The 19,524-nt window shown below is 39.4% G+C and overlaps 1 protein-coding gene across 3 annotated transcripts in view; it reads right to left on the bottom strand.

Moving 5' to 3' along the window:
* ABHD12 (abhydrolase domain containing 12, lysophospholipase) overlaps positions 1-19,524 on the bottom strand; it is a 159,046-nt gene that overhangs the window by 15,705 nt on the left and 123,817 nt on the right. For all 3 annotated transcript variants that reach the window (XM_069075544.1, XM_069075541.1, XM_069075542.1), the window contains 3 exons: positions 11,936-11,966; positions 8,153-8,198; positions 889-1,018 (listed from right to left, as the gene is read on the bottom strand). In XM_069075544.1, the coding sequence (XP_068931645.1) occupies positions 889-1,018; positions 8,153-8,198; positions 11,936-11,966 (207 nt within the window). The remainder of the gene's footprint in view (positions 1-888; positions 1,019-8,152; positions 8,199-11,935; positions 11,967-19,524) is intronic.

Here is a 19,524-nt window from a genome sequence, read left to right on the forward strand (position 1 = left end):
CAACCGAAAAGAAAAGGAGGTCCAAATAGGATCACATGCAGCACTGATCCTTTCCTGCCTTCTGCTTTCTAACATATATACTCTGAATCTTTTGGTTGGGCTACAGAACACTGAAGCCTAGCTTCTCATGCAAACGTCCTAAGTTCCAGTTCTTCCAGTACAGTTATTTTCCCCATCTTCTTTCTCGAACACAGGCACAGTGATAGCTCCTCTACTTCGCTAAATAGGCTCAAATCCCTGTCTCTTGCTGCCTTCACTGACACATAGGGGACTCAGTATTCCCTCTCTTCTAGAAGGAAAGCAATTATTTCACCCTTTGCTTCCAATCTAGTCTGTCTATTTCCCTCCTTCATGGCTTCCTCCAATTAAGGACTTTTATAGTAGACTATTCCTCTAAAAGCACTAAAGGTTGTAACTGGGCTTTTATATACTAATCAACTTCTTAGATTGAAGTGGAGAAAAGCTAGGGGAATAAGGGAAGGATCTATTATTTCTTCAATGTAGGGGGTTGCTAGTGTCAAAATTTCCTTCATCCACAGAAAGGAAAACCCTTCTGTAACTTAGATGAGTTGCCTATGGCACAAAGAAATTACATGTCTTGCCTACAGCTACACAGTGAGATAGTGTCATACTTTCATCATAGGTGGGACCTGAACCCTGGTCTACTGGACTCCGAGTCCAGCGCTCTATCAATTGCACCATTCTATCTCTTCATTCTAACATATTTAATGATACAATGGAATATACCCAGGGACAAGCTTCAGAAATGCTCAAAGAAAATGGTACTTGAGCGATAAGATTTGGACAGGTTGATAATTTAAAGATTACAACACCCCCCCAACTTCTCCCTCCAAAGGCAATTAAATGCTAGATGAATGGAAATCTTACCCAGTGCCCAGTGAATGGCCCCAAATATACACAGGATTGTAACCACTCCTTGCTTTTATCCAGTCAAAAACATGTAACGCATCATAGGTCATTCCCCGTTCTGTTGGAGTTCCTATTGAATCACCCCAGCCTAAAAAGAGAGGAGTCCAGAGAAAGAGCAAATGAAAGATCTTAACATTTAAAGTCATTTGTCAAATTCACATTATTTGCATGCCCAGAAAGCAATCGTTCATGGGCTGTCACATAAAAGAAGCAGGTTTATTCTGAGCTGCTGTTGAGAAAGCAAGACCAACACCCATGGGTGGAAGCTTCACCAGTTTTTCAATGGGTTACAGCTTTTGGTACAATGAAGACAAAATTAACAGTGAGGACCAACCCGCACTGAACGAATGGGCTCCCCTCACTAGTTAGACCCCCATCGCTGAGCCCGAGAAGAATATGGATGACTACAGAGGAAGGGGCAAACTGAATGTTCCAATGGCCCTCCCAAGCCTTGCTTGGGAGATTCTATGAGTCAGCTCATGCCACGGCCACACACTTGGCCCCCACATTATACTGACACTGCAGAATCACTACAGAATGAAGGATAAAGGGATGAGAGTTGGCATAACAATAAGAGAAATAGCAGCTAACATTTAAAAAATGTTTTAAGGTTTACAAAGCACTTTCCAAATATTCTCATCATACCCTCATGTATAAGCAAGCACGTTATAGCTGAAAGAGCCCAGGACTGGGAGTCAAAAAAACCTGGGTTCAAAATTGGGGCCCTCCTACTAATCAGATATTTCAGCAAATCTTTACAGCTCTTTGGACTGCAGGTTCTTCATCTATAAAACTAGAGATTCAGTTTAGGTGATCTCTGAAGTCCCTTTCCAGCTGCAGCAATCTGTGATTCTGTGAGCCTCCAAACAGCTTGGAACATTCATTTATTCTTCAACTGAAACTTGTTTCCAAGCAAATACATGGATTTCTAAAGCCTGAAAGAATGCAGGCACTGGAAAGACTGCTTCATGACAATTATACTCCTGGTAATTTGTAATCACTAGCTCTACTGACCTAGTCCTCCCAGGGAAAACTGTGACCTCCTACCCACAAACCTCCTCAAAATGCCACACAAAACGATGGCTAGCACAGATTACAAACTGACTGGTAAATAACCAGAGGAACCAATTCAACAAGATTCAACCAAAAAACCTCAGTCATTCCCTTCCATTCCACCCCTTACCCCCATTCCTCTCTCCTTTCTCTGGGCAATGAAAGTTATTGAGGGAGAAAATGTGTGTATGTGATTCTCTCTGTCTCTCTCTCTCTCTCACACTCACACACACACTAAATACAAGGTAATTTTTTTTTGTGGAGGAAAATAACAATTACTACTGAATCTGAAGTGGTCACCTCAAGATTACCTGTAGTAACTGAAGGCTGGCATGAGACAGATATGTGCTATCTATTTTAAAATGTCTGATATAATTTCCGATCTGTATTATAATGACAGGTAATTTCACATTTAGAATTTGGTCAGTATTTTCAACCTCCTGACCCTGTTTGAGTTTCATGAAAACTGACTGAAAAATCTTCTAATTTTTTTTAGCACTGGAAGAGACCTCAGAGATCATGTAGTTGAACCTCCTCGAAGGAAAAAAAACAACAAAAAAAAAACCAAGGTCCAGAATAAGTCCCAACAAAAATCCCATCTTTTATAAAAAGACTTTCCCGACCCTTCTTAATTCTAAATCCTTCCCTCTGCTAATTATTTCCTATTTATCCTGTATAGCTTGCTTTGTATAATTGTTTGCCTATTGTCTCCCCCATTAGATCCTTAAGGATAGGGACTGTCTTTTGTCTCTTTTTGTACTCCCAGAGCTTAGCACAGTGTCTTGCACATAGTACTAGGTGCTTAATAAATGTTTTGCCTATTGACTGATTGATTGGGAAGCAACTTGCCCAAGGTCACACTGACAGTTAATGGTAGAATCAGGAGTTGAGGCACATCGTGCTGGCCTCCATAATTGAACTAAAATTAGAATTCATTCATTTTTGCTAGGTGAAATTCTTTTTCAATTTTACCAAGGCTTTATCAGGCATATCAAAGCCCAAATCCATTACTATGTCCAAGGAAAAATGTTCAGTGCTAGAGAAGACACAAAGACAAATGTGACTTAGTTGCTTCTCTCAAGGATTCTATAATCTAATAGGAAAGATAACACATATACACAAATAGCAGTAATTGAAAACCGAATATACTAATACATAAGAACAATGAACAAGGTACTTTGAGAGTTTAGAGGAGGAACCATTCATTCCCAGCTTGGGAAAGGGGGAGGGAATCAAGGATGGCTTCATGGAAGAGGTGTCAATTGAGCTGCATCTTAAAGGATGAGTTGCAGTTTAACAGGAAGAGATAGGAGTTGAGGCTTGATAATTTTAACTATTAGGAATTAAAAAGACAGAGGCAGGAAAACAAGGGAGCAGTCTAGTTTGGGAGGTATAAAGAGCATAGAAGGGGGTATTATGTGAGATAATGTAGACTGAAGCCAGTTTGGAATTTGTTCTGTATGCAGCTGGAACCAGTGAAAGTTTTCTGAGCGGGGTTGTGGGGAGGGATGATGTAATCAAAGCCGAGGATCAGGAAGATTATTCTGGCAATGGGGTGGGAAAGGCTGGAAGGGGAGAGTAAAGGGGGGGTAGGGAGACAAGCTAGGAAACTACTACAGTACCCTGGGTGGCAGGGAGTTGGACGAGTGAATACCAAAGAAACTGCAGAGGCACAATCAACATTAGTTAGCCACCTGCTGAATGCTAGGTAGGAATGAAATAAAGATTGTAAGCATAGGTGACCAGGAGAATTATACTATTAACATAAGAGAAATCATAAAGAAGGGCAGGTTTCAAAGGGAAGGATGAAGCATTCACTTCCAGCCATTTTCAATCTGAAATGCTTGTAGGCTATCCAGATGGAAGTGTCTACTAGGTAATGGCAAATACAGGTCTGGATTTTGAGTCATCTGCTTACTGGCTATCAGAGAAGCCAAGAGAGTGCAGAAGACCATCAAGGAATGGGGCAAAGACAGAACAGAACGAAAGTTGCAACAGATCAGGACAGAGAAGTGGAACCAATGATAAAGACAGTGGTCAGAGAGGTGGGGAGAGACTGAGGCAAGTGCTGTCAAAAAAGCCAAAAGAAACCTTCAACAAGACAGGCGACAGTCAATTGTTTGAATACTGCAGACAAGTCAAGGGTAACAAGCACTGAAAAGGCAATGAGATCTGGCAATTGAGGAGGTCAAATGATGACATGTAAAGGAACAATTTCAGTAGAATGCTGATGGAGGAATCCTGATTGAAAGGAGCCGAGTGAGAAGTAGCTTGTTGGAAGTGGTGAATGGAGGCTAGTCCTTCGCTAAATCTGGCATACAGGGAAAAGTGAAACAGGTAGCCTGAGGGTCGAAGGAAGGGAGATATTTTAGTTTGTATGTAGTATGTCTTTTTCATTTTTCCAGAGCAAGGTCCAGGTGGAGGCAGGGATGAAGGGCACAAGTGGGCAGCAGTCCTTAATCCTTAGGTACATGCACTCCAGTGCCTTTTCTAAGGCCGCCTTCCCTCGTTTTTCTGGATCCTGTGCCAGTTACCTCAATGCTTCTCTCTAGATAGTTGCTGCCAAGGTAGTTGCTGCAGTAGAAGAAACTAATGCTAGTCATCTCAGGTGAGCTTTTCTGTTCTTCCAGCAATGATTACAGGAAATGAATCAACTCCTCATGACAGGCTGGACAAACCTGTGCTAAAGAGAAGCATTAAGAGAAGTCTATGGTCTTTCTACAGTTCAGAGCCTAGACATCCAGGACTCTTGGAGAAGGAAGTTGCCTTGACACATTAACAAAAGGAAAAGTGAGAAGTTTTGCCTCAGTGGGCTGAATTCCCTAATGTTTGTGTTTTTAAAATATCTTTTTTTAGGCCATTCCCCTTATCTTTCTTCACCCTTGTACCTCAAAAAGAAATCAATGATTGCTGTTTTTTGAGCAGCTCGGCAATGAGTCATCATCAAATGATTTTTTTTTAAAAGGCATCACAAGGTTTAGAAGGAGCCAGTTTTGATGCACAAGCAAAAGCCATGGGACTTAGGGCAGTAAAACCTGCTTCCCAAGCCCTGGAAGGTTACAAAATGTCTGCAATAGGGATGAAGAATGGGTAGGTATAAAATATACCAATGTGGTTTTTCCAGCCAATCTTCTGGGGAAGTGCCTAAAGTTTCCGAGTGAAAATCTACATAGCAGCAGCAACTCATGACTATTTTTAAGTGACTGCTTTGTATAAGAGATTGTGTGTTGCATTAAGGATACATGGAAGTACGAGACATGGTCCCCTTCCCTCAAGGGGTTCACAATATATTTGGGGGAGTCATACAATATTTGTAAAAGACAACAATACAAGGTAGCATTTTATAGGTGCTGAACAAATGGTACAAACAGTAAAAGCCACAATAACTTGGAAGAGGAAGTGATCCCCAAGTGTCAGCAATTGGCTCCCAAGGTTGGGACTCCAGCTTCGCTCACAAAATCCTGGTCACTGCCACACTTCAGGGAATGATGAGTGAAGTCTCAAACACTCTATCTGCTGCCCTTTGACTGAATCCAAACTTCACAGAACAAATGGAGTTTGAAATCCATAAAAAGGTCACACTTGAGGACCTAGAGGACCTCATGTGGTCTCAAGGCTGCAGGTTCTCCACATCTGGTCCCTAGTCCTTTTCTCTCTATTGTCACTGTCACCAGCAACTCACTCTAGGATCCTCTATGACAGGTGGCATCCCTGGGTTCATTCTTTCTCCAATTGTATCTTCCATCCTGCCAGGTTAAGCTCTTAAAAAGAGCTTTTCCTCATGTTCCTTTCTAACTAAAAAACTTACAATTGATTTCTATTACAAGAACTCCACATACCTTAACTTGACTTTTAAGGTCCTTCATAATCTAGGCTCCACCTTACTTATTGATTCATTTATCTAACTTTATTTTCCACCATTCTCAAACACACACTCTTTGCTCTAGCCAAACTAAACTCCTCATTGGTTTCTCCAACTAGTGGGGAAAGGGGGAGGGAAAGAATTCATTGAGCAAATACTTGCCACTGTGAAGCCTTCATTCGGGGAGAACTGAACAGTTAGCTAGTTTTCTTATACCATACACTTCATCCAAACTCTTCTTTCCCCTACCTCCTGGCAGAAGCACACAGCTTAATGGAAAACACCATTCTCTGTTGAGCTCCCTTGCTCAACTCTCTGTATTTTGAAAAGTAGATAAAACTACATATGGTTAGTCAAACTGATCCAGCCATCCTCTATTGAGTTCTCATAAATTTAAAATCCAACCCCTTTAAGGCAAAGGCTACAGGTCTTTTTTTTTTTTTTTGGTATCTCCAATTATATTCTGCTAATACCGGGGACCTGGTAGGTACTTTGTCAATACTTATGATTTCAGTGGTTTGGGCTGGAAAGCATGAGAAGAAGATTCAAGGGAGAGAGAAGAGAAAGGAATGGCCTTAAAAATATATTTTAAAAATACAAACATCAGAGAAGTCATCCATTAAGGCAAAACCCAGTACTTTTCCCTTTTTCTATGTCTCAAGGCTGCTTTCTTATTCAATAAACTTGGTATCCATAGCACAAACAGCTCAACTACTGAACTATAGAAAAGTCAGGGACTTGCCTTTATGGCAACTAGGCAGCACAGTCCTTGATATATACATAATGAGATTACTAAATGCCTGCTGACTTGAGCTGAATCAAAATTTCAGGTTACTCAGGAAACAGATGTTTAATATGCCACATAGCAACATACGATATAATGAAACTCACAGGAATTTTCCCTGTGCACATTACTGTGTTCGATTCAGAAGTGCAAAACTGTGTCACAACAAAGACCCGTCCTACACAGGGCAAAATCAGCAGTCCAACCAAACTCCTTCTAGAGCATATTACGTGGCAAAGACAAGACAATGAATCATGCATAGTATCTACAAGGGATTTTAAAGTGATAAGAACTAGACAGAGGATAGCTGGAGAAGTTTGGCCAGCCATATGTAATTTCATCTACTTCTTAAAATACAGAGAATTGAGCAAGGGAACTCAACAGAGGATGGCGCTTTCCATTAGGCTAAGTGTTTCTACCATGGGGTAGTGAAAAGAAAGAATTTAGTTGAAGTCAATGGTAGGAAAGACTTATTTGCTAACTATCATTCCAATTCTTCCCAAATAAGGGCTTCAGAGTGACAAAGTAATGGAATATTATTGTGCCATAAGAAACAATAAAGGGACAGTTTCAGAGAAACCTAGGAAGACTAACAAAACTGATGCAGACTTAAGTGGGATGATTGAGGAGAGTTATTTATATAACTACACTGCAAAGAAAATCAGCTTACAAAGATTTAATCAATTTGAATAATGAATGACCAACCATAACTACAGATGACGAAACATGCTACCCATCTCCTAACAAAGAGGTCTCAAGGTACAAAATGAGACATATAGTTCTGGATCTAGAGAATATATAAATTTGTTTTGCTTAATTATGCTAATTTGTAACAGGGGTTTTCCTCCCCAATTTGGGGGAAGAATGTTGGGAGAGAGATAAGGGTTAGCAATTGTACTGTCAAAAAAATGGAGAAAAGGGTTATCGAAGCATTTTAAAAGATGCACAGAAACAAACAAAAAGAAGTTCAGAAGAAAAGAGATGAGTAGGACAGCTTGAATATTAACACACTGAAAATTACTATATACTTGAAAAGAAAAAATTTTAAAGAGATTCCCAGTTTCATACACAATCCTCATGAGGTGCTCATTTTATCCATTTTATTTTTTAACTTCAGAAAAAGAAAAGTATCAAATTTGGGAAAGGAAAACAAAAAAATGACCCTCCAAAAAAAATGGTGCTTCTTAAACATATACATGCATAGATATGTACAGCCATTTCATTAACATTGTGGTTCTCTGTTAACAGGACAGTCATATATTTACTGTCTATGTGCAGGAAAAGGCATCAGTAATGGAGGTGACTAAACTATACAGGAAACCAGGTCAGAAGAAAGGCATTTCCATTTCCCTTCTTGCCATTCTCACAAAGTGAAAAGGACCCTAAAGGAAGATTATAACATAGAAAATAATTGGATTTTTCAGTTCCTATAAAAGAGACTGTTTGAAGAAAGCATTAAGGTTAAAGGAAGAGAGAAGAGGTCAATAGTAAGTTCTTCAAAGTCACTTCAAAATAAATCTCACCTCTGTAATCAAAGGTGACTACATGGTAACCAAGGGAACTCAGAACCTGCAAAGGGAAAAGAAACACATATATTTTTGCAACAAAAACAAATGCCTGCCTCACAAAGAACTGTCTTTTTACCTAAAAAGTCTACCTAATATTTCCATGTAGGAGTCTGAGCATAACTAGCACATCTAACACCTGCAAGTTAATTAGCTGCCATAACCTCACCTAATAAGCCTCACAAGGGATGACTTTAGGAGGGGATTTTCCACTCCCAGTTATATCTAATTCTAAGGAATATTTTAAGGGTTCTTATAGGTCCCAGGATAAATAAACATCTTGTCTTAGATTCTACTTCCCAAGCCAAAAGACCTTGGAGATAGAGGCAGAGGAAGAGGTTTACAATAGAGTTGGCTTTTTAAAGGAAAAGCTCCAATTGTACTCTATTCTGCAATGTTGTTTCAGTTGTATCTAACTCTCTGTTACCCCATTTGGGATTTTCTTGGCAAAGGTACTAGAGTGGTTTGCCCATTTCCTTTTCCAGATCAACTGACAGATGAGGAAACTGAGGCAAACAGGGTGAAATGACTTGCCCAGGGTCACACAGCTAGTAAGTTGTCAGAGTTTGGATTTTAATTCAGATCTTCCTGACTCCAGGCCCAGCACTCTATCTACTGCACCACCTAGTTACAATATCCTTTAAATATTGCCAGCATGGAATAATACTAGGGGTGGATTATATGGAGAGAGAAAATAAGAGGACTGAAGTCTATGTCTTTTTGTTACAATCCAAATAACTTTCAGCTGTTATAACAGAATAAGATCTATTTATCACTAAAATAAAAAAACAACCCCCTCAAAAAAAGAAACCCAGCTCCAACTAATTGAAACCTATTTATTAATATCCCTATCCTCACAGCAAAGGGCAGCTAGATGGCAGAGTGAATAGACCACTGGGCTTGGAATCAGGAAGACTTATCTTCATGAGTTCAAATCTGGCCTTAGACACTTCCTTGCTGTGTGAACCTGGGCAAGTCATGTAAATGCTTCATCTGTTTGCCTCAGTTCCAAAGCTGTAAAATGAATTGGAGAAGGAAACGGCAAACCACTCCAGTAGCTCTGCTAAGGGTCACAAAGAGTTGGACACAACTGAAATGACTGAATAACAACAAAAACCCTAACCAAAAAGGTTAAAATCTCTAGGTAAGAGGACAAGCACAGTGTTACCATAAAGTTACGACAACTACATAGATGAGCCCACTTGTTACTATTTTTTTTTAAAAAGCAATTGGGGTTAAGTAACTTGCTCAAGGTTACATGGCCAGGTGTTTCTGGGTGGGTGCTAAGTGTGTGAGCCTGGATTCGATCCCAGGTCATCCTGACACTGGAGCCGGTGCTCTTACTCACTGTGCTACCTGGCCGCCCCTATTGACTACTCTTGAGAAACTGAGGAAAGGGAATCTTCTAATCTACTTGGAGCAGCAGTTTTTAGACTGCAGTCTCAACCTTGGGATAGATTTCAGGGAATCAGAAAAGTTGGTTGCAGGGGAAATAATTACATTTTTATTTCAGTATAACTGCTTTCCTTTGCAATTGCATACATTTTTTTTCTTGTCAGTTTAAAACATGATTTTGAGAAAGGATCCATAGGTTTCATCAGACTGCCAAAGCACTCCATAACACAAAAAAGGTTAAAAAGCCTCTGATTTAGATAATAGTGCTTTATTTCATATACTAGTTGAAACTTATTACTTGAAATTTTGTCTGAGAAGAGAAAGAGACTAGGCTGTATTCAGTACGAACCCAGACAATGTGCCTGTCTATCTACAGTTACTCTCTAAATGCTTTATGTTATCAAAAAATCTTTGGAATATGATGTCATATCTTTTCATCTAATCACTACAGGGCATTGGCCCCCATCAGCTTTCAATCCAGCTCATCTCTGTTTACTTGCCACTTATTTAATTGGGCCCCAAATGACAGAATGAGTGAGATACAAAAGAAAAAAACAGGTCTTAAACTGGTCAAGTTTAGAACTCAACACAGGGGCTCTGCTCCACAGGCCTAGACTTTCAGACATTTTCTTCTACATCATTCTAGAGTCTATCTGGACACACCTGAGAAATATCACACAATCTGTGGCTACTGAAGAGAATTCTGTTAGCTACTGTGTCAAATTAGAAACCACAGAAACGGATACAGGCTGCATGGAAGGCTTGAGCAACTTTCCATCAAAGACCAACAAGGCATTACTAAAAAGGCCACTGGGAGAAGCCAAAAGCTCCTGCCTTCCCAGCTAAATATATACAAAAGCCACAGAGACTAGACCTGCCCTCACGTTTGATCTCACAGGGAGGCTACAGGACTGTAGGTGGATCATAGGGAGAGGGAGTGGAATGCTTTTCTTTTAATGTAGACCACAAGGACCCACTTAAAAGCTTTTTAAACACCCCCTTTCTCCTCCTAAGTAGTGGCAACTCCCAGAGTTATAGTCCAAAACTCAAGAAATGTATCCCTGAAGGCCCAGAGTACTGCCTGATCTGTCCATCTGAGGAAGAAAATTACCTTCGGCATATAGTGAACTATTTCTCTGTTTTCTGTTATTCTTTTCTGCCAGGAAAGGAACTGCACTGTGTTCTGTAAATACTTAGATGTCTTTTATTTGAGATAGAAGGGAGGAAAGCACATCCCTAGCTGTGTCACTTTCAACCTGACAGCATTGAGAAATGTCCTGAATTAGAAAGAGATTTTAAAAGAGACAAAGACAGACAGGGACTTGGCCCTACAAAAACATGCACCAGCAGCGTGGTTCAGATCTAATATCACAGAAGTCAGTGACTTTTAAGAGGAACAGTGTTGATTCAACAGAGAGAGAACCCTCAGGAGGACTGAGGCAGGATGGGGCTATTCCTTCCATGGAATACAACTTCATGAATACAGAAGCACATTCATCACAATTTGAGATGGCCTTGGCAATTCACTTTAATTTTTTTTCTACCCTTATTTTTTTCCTTTTTTTTTTTTGAGAGAATGAGTTTTTCAATTTCCCATCTGCTTTGGCAAACATTTGAAAATGCATTTCAATAAAATGGTTGGAATAAGTTTTATTGTATAGCTCTCATAGTGTTAGGCAAGGAACTTATGCAATAATAAGCATTTTGTTTTAAGTTTAGATTAGCAGTAAAGCATACCTGTAATTCTTGCTATTATTATTATTACTATCATTTTGGTCTGGACCTGTGCTTTCATCAGGATGGAGAAGTCCAGGTATGGAAACTCCCTTCAGTAATACAACTTTTCTGTAATTCACATTTATAGAGAGCTACCTTGATCACTGCCCTGCCCATGGTCACATAACTGATAGATGTCAAAGGCAAAACTTGAAACACAGGTCTTCCTGACTCCAAGGCCAGCCCTATATCCATTATGCCAGCTGCCTCTCACTACTATATCACCACAAAAGTTTGGGTCAATGACTTTGTTGGGAGTCTTTTCAGTACATTTTGAAAAACTCAAGGTCAAATGACACTTCATGGATCTTGCCAGTGTTTGACACAGACAATTCAGAATTCTGAAAAATGTCATTGTAGAAAGCTCCTGTGAAAAACATGTTTGTATGAGCAAAACAGACATCAGCTTACTGGTATAGCTTCCTAACATTCCCTTACTGAGTGAGAAGAGCAGAGAAACTAGACAATATCTATCCCCAGCACTGGCTAACTTTCAGAAATATCAGTGGATTTCATCTTATTCCCTCCTATCTCTTAAGATGAACCAATGGGAGAGAGAAAATATCTTACCTTGTACAGTGCCACTCGATGGTCTCCTCCTCTACAGAAATTAACAGAGAGGGAAATAAGAAAGTGATACAGTACATTAGTATCATCTTCACAAAGAACCAGGGTATAATCACCAATTCAATACATTCTAATAAGTATTTATTAAGGACCAGTAGATCCTTAATGTGAAACACACCCTGCAAGGTGCTATCAAGATCTGTTGATGGAAGCACTTTAACCATAACCCATAATTCAGTGGCACTATGATTACAGAGTCTATGGCAAGACACTAAATCCATTTTCTTTTTTTCCCTTTTTTGTTTTTCTTTTCTGGAGGCAATCAGGGTTAAGCAGCTTGTCCAGGGTCATACAACTAGTAAGGCCAAATTTGAACTCAGATCCTCCTCCTGATCCCAGGGTTGGTGCTCTATCCACAATCCATTTTCTTTCTACTGTATTCAACATATGCTTTAAAACAAAACTATATAATAGAAATTCAGTTTCATAATTCAATCTTCTTTTTCTGTTCTTCACACATTGAAATGTTTTTGTCAAGTCCATTAAAAAAAAATAAAGTCACAGAAGTATTAAGAAGCCCTTAATAAGCCTCTAAGGTCACAGAGCCCTGATATAGGGTTCTCTTGCCCTCTATATAGGATCCTTTCACACTAGAAGAATTTTAAAGCACCTCAAAAGTGGCAGGGTATTCTCAATGTTTCTGGTCAAAAAGCTTACGAAAGAGTAGTAACTCAAGAATGTTTGAGATCTCACCTGAGCACTTCCAAAGCACACTGTATCTCAAGTCCAGTTTCTTGCCTGCAATACAGCCCAGGATCCATGGTGCTGAAGGCTCCCTGCCAGGCAAGCAGGTCAGCTTACTGGTAAAGACCACATCTTCAAGCTCCCTAACCTGTTTGGCCAAGTCTGAGTCAGCACTGCCATGTGAGCAGTCACATTGTGGAATTAAAGACTCAAAGTTTTTATGTAATAACTGGTACAATTGCAAAGACTAAAAACATGCACATGGCCAAAAGCCTCTTGAGTCTGTAAGGAATCATCCCGACAATTCCCCAGAAGGGCTTCAGAATCAAGACAAATTCCAAAAGAGACCAGCAGGCCCATCACCCAACTCTCATATGCCACCTTTCACTTAACCTGTCAGACAATGGCAGACTACTTTTTCCTTGGGGACTAGATGGCACCTGCCCTCTTCAGTTAATTCCAGACTGGCTGGCTTGTCTGGGGGCACCGAAGCAGCAGCTCCAGCATCCTACTGCTTTAGCAAACTCCAGTTTCAGGAAAGAAATGCAGGCAAAAAGTCATGAGATGGAGAGACTGAGCACAGCCTACGTGGGAAGCTTTAGAAATGGCTCCAAGGGATTGTAGTTTTTTAAAATAAATTCACTCAACCCAAAGGAGCAAACTAACCAAAAATGGTATTTCTCACCCCCGATTTAAAGAAAAAAAAAGAATGCCAGGAAAGGGTAGGGTGAACACTTCTGTCTTGTTTTGTTCTTTTAAAAAAAATCATAAAGCATGTCTTTAAACAAGAAAGGGATCAGGTGGGTCTAAGGACTAAGAAAACTATTTTTGCAAAGTTCCATTTCAATCAATAACCATTTCATTTCCCACAGGTAATGTGCCGAATGATCTGAAACACTACTTGTATCCTAAGACTGATCTTAGAAAAAACCCCATGAGAAAAACTCACATGTAAATGGCACTTAAAAGTTTGTAAGGAGCTTTATAAACATCTCATTTGATCTTCATGAGAAACCTCTGAGAGACATATTATGGGTATTTTAATTCCACTTTTGGGGGTAGCTGGTGGCTCAGTAGATAGAAAGCTGGGCCTGGAGTCAGGAAGACTCGTCTTCCCAAGGTCAAATCTGGCCTCAGACACTTACTAGCTGTGTGACCCTGGGCAAGTCACTTAATCCTGTTTGTCTCAGTTTCCTCATCTGTAAAATGAGTTGGAGAATGAAATGGCAAATCACTCCAGTGTTTTGCCAAGAAAACCTCAAATGGGGTCACAGAGTCAGACATGACTAAAATGACTGAACAACAAAAATCTCATTCTATGAATGAAGAAAATGAAGGTGAGGAGGGCTTAGATGACTGGTTTAGGAGTCATGCAGCTATCGAGTATTTGTGGTGAGCCTGGAACCCAGGTGTTCTGGATTCTAAGCATAATACTCTATCCATCACACTACACTGCCCTTCTACTGAAGGTACAATAGCTGCCAGGAGAACATGAACTTTTTTGTTTCCCTCAATTCTTTCTAGAGTTTTACAGGCTGAATGATGAACGGGCTGTTTAGTCCAATGACCTTTTAGCTTTGTAGTATGTTCTGGTTAGTCATAGTAAGAGGTACTAACTTGGAAGAGCAATGACGACCCTCAGACTTTCAAATCCTATTTCACGTTTCATCTCTTCTCCCTTCTACCTACATAGAATGTCCCAAAAGTCTTAGTGTACTTCTGCGCTATTAAAGGTATTCAAATTGAACATTGCACAAAGATTGTTGGAACACCTTGTATTTGCCATCCTTTTCCTGTGACAACCTTTCTCTTCAATACATCTCGCCCCCCCCCCCGCCCCAGTCATCTTATTTTTTTTAATTCAACTTTATTTTATATTCAGGTCTAAATTCTCTCCCTCTCAAGCCTTTCCCTCCCCTCTCCACCACCAATGAGGAACAAGAACCTGTCATAAACACATATAGTGAAACAAAATGAATTCCCAAACTGGCCATGTCTAAAAAATAGAGGCATGTTTTTTTCAAATTGTGCAGTCTGAGTTCTTTACCATTATCATGAGTCCGCTGGAATTACATTTGGTCATTGCATTGATCAGACATTCCAAGTCTTTGAAAGCTGTCTTTACAGTATTATTGGTAGTTGTGTATAAATTGTTCTGGATCTGCTCACTTTACTTTGTATCGGTTCATACAAGTCTTCCCAAGTTTCTCTGAAATCATTTCTCCTCCCCCCCCCATTATTTCTTAGAGCACAACAGAATTCTCTCAATCTGAATACCACAACTCATTTATTCATTCCCCAATTGATAGGTACCCCTTCAGTAGTCAATTCTTTGCCACCACAAAAAAAAGAGCTGCTATAAACATTTTTACATTACATCAATTCTTTTTTGTTATGATTTTCCTTCTATTTTGACGACTTAGATACTCCATCAGTGGGAATCACCATTGGTGAAGATGGACAACATTCTATACTTTAGCCTGGTGGATCACTGGAATTGTAAATAAAATAATCAAATATCATTCACTAACATCTCCTTTAAATCGCCCTCCCACCCAGGCCCCTGTCTCCATGAACTCTTCACTCTCATATAAAGATTGCAACATTTTTCTGGCTCAATTTTCTTCATCATTCCCAAGTTCCTAAAGCTTGAACGAGACCTGTTTTCCCTACGTGAAAATACTGATAGCTTTTGCTACTCTGATATTCCTAGAGTTTTCTAGGTCTCTCCAGTCTAGTACATGACAGGAATAGCTACAGCCTTATCAACAAAGAGAAGATAAAACATACATGCTTTCCTGAGAGCCAAGAGTAAGCATCGCTAAAGGAAACCAAAGAATTTCAGTTAGGCAGAACAGCAGAAGTCATGAAGTTCAACCCATGGCTAGTTAAGAATTCTGTTCTCAACATATCTAACATTTGTTACCTTATCTTCTCTAAGGTACATCACTGGATGTTCATACAGCAAAAAGGTCTTATTTCAGTGAACGATGCATATAGAACACTTCTGCCCTCATTCTTGACTTCCTCTTGCTCCCCTACTCTCCCTTTCTTTCAAATTCAGTCTCCAGTTGAGGGATTCACACCTGCATTAACAGGTGTCATAGACACCCTAGTCCCACCTAACACCCCAGGTACATACAATTAGAGTAGCAATGGAAAGGCTGTGGATGACAAGCAGAAAAACTGACTTGCACACACAAGAAATCTTTCCACATCTCTGCTTTTTTGCTTTGTGGTTATGGAGGCAAAGTGATCTTATTTAATAATGTGTTGCAAGTCATCCTGATTATTTGCAAGAAGATGTCCAAGTCCAAACACACAGATGACTCTCACCATAGGAAGGTAAACCCAGAGCTGCCATTGGAAAGAAAGGGCAACCAACACTGTGCAGCAAATAGCAAACACTCCAGTATTTATATGATTGACTGAAGGAGGCAGGAGTCAAGCACCCTGTCTGTGTATGGAAAAGTCCCTTGTGAAGAAAGGGCCCTCATGAGACATGGTGCAGAAGCAGAGCAATCAATATTATAAAAATTATAACTTCAAGGATTTCTATAAATTAACAAAGAATGAAATGAGCAGGACCAGGAGAAGAATTTATTTTTTTTTAAAGCAATCAGGGTTAAGTAACTTGCTCAAGGTTACACGGCCAGTTATTGTTATTTCTGGGTGTGGTGCTGAGTATCTGAACCTGGATTTGATCCAGGTCATCCCGACACTGGAGCCGGTGCTCTTACTTGCTGAGCCACCTGGCCGCCAAGGAGAAGAATTTATAATAACAACACTGTAAAAACAAAATCACTCCAATGGATACAAGAACAATGATCAATATAGTGATGAATATAACTCATGATTCCCAAGGATCAATGATGACACATGCTTTGTAGGCATTTAAAAAGAAGCGATTTATTTAAGGGTACAGAACAAGACAGGTATTCATTTATACAGATAGCGGGTGGTGGTGGTGGTGGTAGTAATTTGTTCTGCTTAACTACAGATACTTATTGCAAAAAATGTTTTTGTTGTTTTAAACTTTATTTTTTTGTTTTTTTTATTTTTTCCTAATTTATTTTTAGTTCACAACATGAAGCTCCACCAGCTTTTGAGTTCTAAATTTTCTCCCCCTCCTTCCTCTCTCCTCTCCCTAAAACAGCATGAAATCTGATAGAGGCTCTACATATAGATTCATGTTAAACATATTTTCACATTAGTCATGTTGCAAAGAAGAATTATAACAAATGGAATGAATCACAAGAGAGAAGAAACAAAACAAAATAAAAAAGAGAGAGAGCAAATATTATGCTTCCATCTGCATTCAGACTTCATCATTCTTTCTCTGGATGTGTCCAGCACTTTCCACTATGAGCCTTTTAGAGTTGTCTTAGCATTGTGCATTGCTGAGAAGAGTCCAGTCTATCAAAGATAGTCATCACACAAGGTGGCTGTAATGTTCCCCTAGCTGTGCTCCCCTCGCTCAGTGTCAGTTCATGTAAGTCTTTCTAGTTTTTTTTTTCTGAAATCCTCCTGCTCATCATTTCTTTTTTTTTAATTAAAATACTTATTTTTAGTTTTCAACAATCACTTTCATAAGTTTTAAATTTTCTCTCCCTCCCTCCCCAAGGTGGTGTGCAATCTGATATGGGCTCTACACATACATTCCTATTAAACACATTTTCACATTAGTCACATCGTATAGAATAATTATAATGAATGGGAAAAACCATGTGAAAGAAAAAAAAAGAAAACAAAACAAAAAAAGAAAAGTCAACTTCATTCTGACTCCATAGTTCTTTCTCTGGATGTGACTCGCATTTTCCATCATGTGTTCTTTGGAATTGTTTTAGGTCCTTCATTGCTGAGAAGGGCTAAGTCTATCAAAATCAGTCCTCACACACTGTGGCTATTACTGTGTACAATCTTCTCCTGGTTCTGCTCCCCTTACTCAGCATCAGTGCATGTAAGTCTTTCCAGGTTTCTCTGCAGTTCACCTGTTAACATTTCTTATAGCACAATAGTATTCCATTACATTCATATACCACAACTTCTTCAGTCATTCGCCAATTGATGAGCATGCCCTCAATTTCCAATTCTTGGTCACCACAAAAAGAGCTGCTATAAATATTTTTTGTACATGTAGGTCATTTTCCCATTTGTATGATCTCTTTGGGATGCAGCCCCAGAAGTGGTATTGCTGGGTCAAAGGGTATGTACATTTTTATAGCCCTTTGGTCATAGTTCCAAATTGCTGTCCCAAATGGTAGGATCAGTTCACAACTCCACTAACAATGTAAAGTGTTCCAATTTTCCCACATCTTCTCCAACATTTATCACTTTCCTGTTTTGTCATGTTAGCCAATTTGACAGGTGTGATGTGGTACTGAACAGTTTTTGATCTGCAGTTTTGATCTGCATTTCTCTAATCAATAGCCATTTAGAGCATTTTCCTTTGAAAACTGCCTGTTTATATCCTTTGACCATTTATCAACTGGGAAACGACCTGCATTCTTATAAATCTGACTCAGTTCTTTATATATTTTAGAAATGAGGCCTTTAACAGAGATACTGGTTGTAAAAATTCGTTCCCATTAACTTTCTTTTTTTTCTCGGAGGGGGAAGGTAGGGCAATTGGGGTTAAGTGACTTGTGCAAGGTCACACAGCTAGTTTTATGTTAAGCATCTGAGGCTGGATTTGAACTAAGGTCCTCCTGACTCCAGGGCTGGGGCTCTATTCTCTGCACCAACTTTATTTTTCAATGGAGTTGGGGCAGTGAGGAAATAGTTTTCTGCTCATTTTTTTTTTAAACTAGGTGGAGGGGTGCTACAGATGTGAAATGTTGCAAGCAGTTTCAAATGTTTCAAATGAGGTGACTATATTATTAGTTTTACTTAACTATTCTACTTTGTTACAAGGGAACTCTCAGGAAGTAGAAGTGATTTGTAAAAGTTTAAAGTGTAAAAGCAAAATATACCAAAAAAATAAATCAGTCCCGAGCTCCTTCTATTCTGAGTTTTGTATTCTTTTCTTCAAGACCAGATAGGTGGCAAAATGGATAGAGCACTGAATAGGAATCAGGAAGACCTAAGTTCAAATCCAGCCTCAGACACTTAATAGTTGTGTGAACCCAGACAACTAAATTCATCTGTCCTTAACTTTAGCTTTTTTACTTGTAAAATGAAGATAATAATAGCACCTATCTCCTAGGATGAAATTAGGATAAAATGAGTTACAATTTATAAAGCATTTTGTAAATCATAAAATAATATATAAATGCTAATTGTTGTTGATGCTATTTCATCACTTCAACCAGGAAATTAGGAATATTTACTGTATTCCCAACCCCCTCACCCCCATGTCTGGGCCCAGTGTTGCTCTAATCTCTCTAACTTTGCCCAAGTTTAGGCAAACTCACAACCCCCTTAGTTTAGCTCACACAAGAACAGAAGCTTTCCAAAAAGAAACTTTCCTAGGAAACCAAGGGAAAAACCAAAAGAAAGAACAACAAAAAAACACAATGAAAATTAATGATGACTCTAGAGGACTAAGGAACGTGATTCTCACCCTTTTTTTTTTCTTTTTTGAAATGTAGTGGAATACGGGCTCAACATGAGGCACTCAGGCAGACAGCTAATGTGCTGATTTGTCTTGCTTAGGAATAACTGTCACTTTTCCTCTTACTGCCTAGGGCAGGAGACAAGTAGTGGAGCTGAGATTTGATCCCAGGTCTGTTGCTCAACTCTAAATCCAGTATGAGCTTAGCAGACCCACAGGCATCTTACATTAAGATAATGTTAGTCATCAAAAAGATTAGCTAATATATACAGGTTACCTACATTTAACCCTGCCT

This window comes from Petaurus breviceps, unplaced genomic scaffold (genome assembly GCF_028583685.1).
Source record: "Petaurus breviceps papuanus isolate PSGF00001 unplaced genomic scaffold, PetGlider_PUasm1.0 90919, whole genome shotgun sequence".
NCBI classification, from domain to species: Eukaryota; Metazoa; Chordata; class Mammalia; order Diprotodontia; family Petauridae; genus Petaurus; species Petaurus breviceps.